Raw genomic sequence first — 6,000 nt, forward strand, 5'->3', positions numbered from 1 at the left:
AATGCTTGTTTTTGTTCCTTTTACAGGTCCCCCCCCGGCCCGTGGCCGTTCCGTGCAGCGTCGTGCAAGGAGTGTTTTGCCCGGTATGTATGCAGCACTTTCTGGGTCTCAGGTAAGCCATCTTGTCTCTGTTTTGTTGTCTACTGCTTGTTTTTGTTCCTTTTACAGATCCCCCCCGGCCCGTGGCCGTTCCGTGCAGCGTCGTGCAAGGAGTGTTTTACCCGGTATGTATGCAGCACTTTCTGGGTCTCAGGTAAGCCATCTTGTCTCTGTTTTGTTGTCTAATGCTTGTTTTTGTTCCTTTTACAGGTCCCCCCCGGCCCGTGACCGTTCCGTGCAGCGTCGTGCAAGGAGTGTTTTGCCCGGTGTGTATGCAGCTGTTTGCGGGTCTCAGGTAAGCCCTCTTTATTTTCTTTCTTATGTAATGCGTTTTTTTTTATTATAACTTGACACCATTTCGTCTCTGCCGCGACCACCGCTCTGCCCCCTAAAGCTGCCGGTAGTACCACGCCTCTTCTCCATGGGAGCCTGTCTGCTCTTGGCAGCATCCCTCTATTGCCCCTTGTGAAGTCTCCAGCCCCCCCTGCCTGCTGGCGGATACCCCCTATAAAGGTGCCTGCTGTCCAGAGCACCCCTCTGCCCACCTAACCATGCCTGTTGTCTCAAACGTCTATCCCACAGAAAACTGTCTGCTCCTGGTAGCAGTCCACCTGTCTGTCCGGTATAAAGTTGCATACACCTTATGTGGGTGGGTTTATATTGCAACACTCGTGGTCCTGGCGCACATTATGGTGCCCCTTTCGTTTTATATCGTGTTTCGGCTTTGATTACCTTTGAAAGACCACTTTTCCAGAGAACTAGTTGTCCCGCAATTTCTCCCAGCAGATTAGATTAATATCAGCCCACTGTTTACATGGGTTATAAAGGATGTTTACATAACAGTAGACCTCACTGGGTGTTATTGTATCCATCTTAGATAGCATTTTGCTTTTGGTACTGGTCTGATTTTGTACTCTTCCTCTTACCAGTAAATACCTATAAGACGGGGAGGACCTGACTGATGTGGTGATAAGGAGTTATACATGCCATATCCCACTTTGATCTCTGTTTACTTGCAGGTAATGATTTTATATTTCGTGTATTTACACATTTTTTGTATTTAGATGTATGAATATAATAATAAGGACCATATGGACATCCATAGGGAAAACTAATCGCTTGTGTGCCTTTCCAGTATTTTTTAAGTGCCCGGCACTACCAGAAGGTATATAAGACCTTCCTATTTCATCTTGACATCCTAAGCTTAAAGGAGGTTGGTCCTTACCTCTGTTGCCTGCTTGTGACCCGGTTTTGTGTGTGCCTCTGTTGCCTGCTTGTGACCCGGTTTTGTGTGTGTGTGTGCAAATGCAATAGGTGTCGCATTTGCGAGAGATTAGGCTATTGGCTTTGTAAATGACAATGCCATTTATTTATGTTGTCAAAGCCAACATATAAATAAAAATGTTGTCATTTACAATGCCAAAAGCTCTAACTTTTCCAAAGGTGAAACCGTTGCATTGTAAATGCTTGTTCTGTTTTGAGAGAGGATCTTGCTCTGTCGAATGGATTCCATCCTCTGACATATGCTGCTACTGTTTTTATGCACTTCACATTATTATGAGGTTCAACATCACATATACAATATTACATGTCTGCATTCCCGGCCTCCCTTCGCTGTCGTTTTTATATGTCACTTTATTTCACCAAGAAGTGCTACTGGTCCCTTATTTTTAATCAATGTTTAAGAACAGAAGTTGTGGCTTTCTCCCTGTAACTAGGACTATCAGTGTTAATGAACATTGGCTTCTAGGCTTTGCCCCGGTCTCTGGGACTATCAATTTGGATGACTGTTGGGTTCCTGTACTCTACAAGGGGCTAGGGCTAAGCAACTTTTTAGGTCGAGCCTGGACAGTGAATGCGCCGCTCTGCCAGGCATGCTGTATTCAGGTATGGACTTGAAGCTCTGCCCATTTTTTGCCCATCTTTTCAATTGCCTCCTGTTAGTGTCCTTTCTAAATGGTTGCTTTTGATTAATGAATAGGGTTAGTACTGCCTTGTCTGCATCTGTAACCTCTCATGAAGACTGGACCTTTTACTTGTGTTGTTACTCAGTATGTTTTATTTACTCCGTGAGCACTATTTTCTTGAATGATATTTCCGATTCCACCAACGACATGCTTTCCAGTAACAAAGCATGGCCCCCGCTTTTATTAGAAATGGCAGAGTTGTTGTATTAAAAAAAACAGCTTGTTTAGTTTTGGTGTAACGACGGCTGCGTCATATTTACACAACCAGTTTGCACCTTTTAATCCATATTTAAATTTTGGGGAAGCCCTATCCGCTTTAACTAAAGCAGCCACACTTCTTTATTTACCTTAACAGCGTGGTCTGCTTTCATAATAGCAGCCGTGCTCCTTTGTTTATTTAGGTTGCCAGCGTGGTCTGCTTTCACTATAGCAGCTGCACTCCTGTCTTTGTTTTCTTTTGCCACAGCGGCCCGCTTTAACTATAGTGGCCACTATATTTTGTTTTTACCGGAGTACTAGTCAATGGCGGCCACATGCCTGGAGTGGGAAGGCGCACATTTTGCACATAGAGGTGTGTGGTCGCAATTGGTTAATACTTTGTACTCCCTTATCTCCCGGATCTACCATGCCATGCCAAACACCATCCCACCCCTCCCACTTACCCACCCCACCACCACTCTGAGTTCGAGGTCCAGAGTTTAAGCTATTGGCATTGTAAATGACCATGGCTTTTATTTGTGTCAGTTTTCTAAACAGATTAATAGAAGGCGTTGCCATTTACAATGCCAATAGCTTAAACTCTCGCAAATGCTTATCTTTTTATTTCGCTATATGCGGATACACGTCATGACCCATATCGGTCAACAATGGGTTCAGAAAAAGGACACCATATGCAGGAAATTTTTATATAGGTTTTTCAGATTGGCCATCAAAAGGTAAAGAGAATGATACTAACAGTTGTGCTTATTCCAAATCATTCATAGGGTCCCAGAATTATACCAGTTCTGATTGGTTGATCGCAATCAATTAAGAATATCTGTGGATAGACCACACCTTCCTGGACCATGTTTTGTTTTTTTCTGTATTTGGGCAAGAAATCTGTCATTTTCTTTAGTTTGGCTGCAGAAAGAATTTGGGGGAAGAGGGACTAGTTTAAATCCACTTTCACTCCGTAGGCAAACAAAAAAAATACATAGACGGACTTCAACCGATTCGGTATGTAGCATTTTTTTTTACCCTGCTCTACCAGTGACACAACAACAGGAGCGCTGGTATTGTATTGTAATTGCATTTATATAGCGCTTACTACCCCTGATGAGGCGTTGAAGCGCTTTTTCGGCGAGTAGCACGCTGCTCCAGGACCCGTAGAGGATTAGTGTTGAATTAGTATAATGAAACATGCAAGTACATTTTAAGTGGTGGATAGGTTAGTCAGTTATTTCGATTTGGAATGATAGCAGCAGGATAGAGGAGGAAAAAGGTTTGTATTTATATTGCGCTTGTTACCCCTGATGGGGTGTTGAAACACGCTATTCAGGAAGCCCATGAAGGATTAGTGGTGAATTAATATGATGAAAGTAATTTCAGTGGTGGATATTAGTCAGTTATTTGGAGTGAGAAGAATAGCGGAGGGATAAAAGGGTAGTGGTGGATATGTTAGTCAGTTATTTGGATTGAGAAGGGTTGGGGAGGGGTAGAAAAGGTACAACTCTGGGGTTTCAAAAGTTGTCCTGCTTCCTTTCTTTAGAACAGTGGTTCTTAACCTGGGGTCCGAGGAACCCTTGGGGTCCGTGAGGACTACTCAGGGGCCGCAACTGTTTTACAAATAGGCATAATATTAAAGTTAATAAATTAAAATTAATGAAGTATATACAAAGAAGCAAAATTGAAAATATAAATACTTTTTTCTATATTTGAATGTGAATTAAACAAAATATTTTAATAGTTGTCCATTTGTTTATGTATAATTGTTTTTGTATGTTTGTGTACTGTTTCAAGGTTCAAATCGTGGAAACTGCTTAGGGTACCAGGCTTCCCATAATGACTCTGAGGGGTCCCCGGAATCCAGAAATGGTACACTGGAGGTCCACATAAGTCAAAAGTTCAAGAACCGCTGCTCTATACCTTGTCAAAATGACTGCTATGTCAGGGCCTCGTGTGGAGCAGAAGGACCCTCTGCACTTCAGAGATTACGGAGGCATTACACAACTCACTTGCATAATTAACATGTGAGGCAGCAAGAAAGGTGGCGTTCCCAAATACACAAAGCTGGGCAAGAGGGCATTAAGGGGGGTTACGAGGAGCGGGGGTGTCCTGGGGGCACCCCCTTTTTACATGCAGTTCCCCACACACTTGTGGCAGCCCTGCACGCTGCCTATATGGAATGGCCAACTCCCTGTACAGCAACATGCAATGCATTCGTGCTCGGCGTGACGCACAGTTCTGTGCACCAGCGCTCTGCTTGCACAGTAAACGCACCCCATCCCTTTCTATTTTGCGACTGTAAATTGCAGAAATAACTCTGTTGTTTACCTCCTGGAGTCGTCGAGAAGAGAGTCCCGCCTGGCGTGGAGCTGTAACAGTCTGGCAGCTGAGACAGGTCTTTCAGGTAAAACACTTTGGTCGGTATAGGACGGCACGCGCTTGACTCGCAAGTGGAAGCAGACATGTCGACTTTTTCTTTCAGGAATGAAGAACAAAATAGAACCGATATAAAAAATAAGTATGCGCCCTCGTTGTGGCACCGTCTCTGCCCCTATGGAGAGCACATGCGTGAACTGGATGTTGTTTACGTGCAGTGGAGGAGGAGGACAGGAACTCCCCTCGGCTCGGCTCGGCCCTCCCTCCTCGCTGGCCCCCGGGCACCACGTGCTCTGCACAGCAGCTCCAATCTGGGTGTTGTGCAGGCCCGGGCTGTGGCTGGCTGGGGAGGCAGGGAAGGTGCAGCGGGGGGAGGGGGGAGGGAGGCCGGGAGCGCCCGCTCCTGGGCAGACTGGCCGCCAGGCAGGCACCGCGGGCGAAGGCTGCAGAACACAACCTCGCCCAACCCCCATTGTTTTCGGTTCTTTATATAGAACAGTCCACGCTTGTTCTATGGGCCTTTTAAAATACTAATTTGGTTGAGTGCTTTCACAATGGAAATAAATTAAAGTTTGCCCGCCCTTTGACGGTGAATGACGAATATAAAAATATGTTGTTTACAGCGCATAAACATTGAACAAAAACTGGTATTACGGCCCTCTATAAAAAAAAAAGTAACATTTTTAATTTTCTTAAAAGTTGACAACAAAAAAAGTAACACATGAACTAATAGGCTCCGGTTCCGTCCAACCTCACTCCAGTTCCATCCACCCCAAAAAATTGCAGCAGTGTGGCCAGAGTTTCTATTTCTACAATTTTTGCCTTGTTAGTGTCGATGTGCAAACTCGTCCTATATGATCATGCTAATGGCTAGTACCTGGAGCGGTGTAGTCCCGATACAGACTTTGGTGCTCCTCAATAGGACCTGTCACTAATACAAATGAATACATTTGTGATCAATTCAAATTCAATAACCAGTGCTGAAACATTCTTATAAGAGTGACATACACTGGATATTAAGTTTAAGGCATTGTTTAGGAAATTAATGAGGAGAGTATATGAAATATGCCATCAAAAGTTTAACAACAAATCGTACGAAGTATGATGATCGCAGAACAATTTATATGAAATCCGGTATAGATTCGCCTTTTGAGGTGGGTAATAAGGGTTCTTGAGTACAGAAAATACACGTTCTTTTATAGGTCTTTAGACAAAGACTTTCGTTATTCTACACGGATACATGGTTCTCAGGATAGGCACCAATGAGAGACAAGAAAGAAGAAACATTTTACTACAGAATACATTCAGGTATTCTCTCAGCAGCATTACATTGGATTTTAGTGGTACTCACAGT

General features: G+C 44.0%; 1 protein-coding gene across 1 annotated transcript in view; it reads right to left on the reverse strand.

Moving 5' to 3' along the window:
- Positions 1–4,874, reverse strand: part of EIF4EBP3 (eukaryotic translation initiation factor 4E binding protein 3) — a 65,590-nt gene extending 60,716 nt beyond the window's left edge. The window contains exon 1 of the mRNA XM_078653326.1: positions 4,599–4,874. Within this exon, the coding sequence (XP_078509452.1) occupies positions 4,599–4,734 (136 nt within the window). The 5' untranslated portion in view covers positions 4,735–4,874. The remainder of the gene's footprint in view (positions 1–4,598) is intronic.
- Between the last annotated feature and the right edge of the window lie 1,126 nt (positions 4,875–6,000).

This window comes from Lissotriton helveticus, chromosome 7 (genome assembly GCF_964261635.1).
Source record: "Lissotriton helveticus chromosome 7, aLisHel1.1, whole genome shotgun sequence".
NCBI lineage: Eukaryota > Metazoa > Chordata > Amphibia > Caudata > Salamandridae > Lissotriton > Lissotriton helveticus.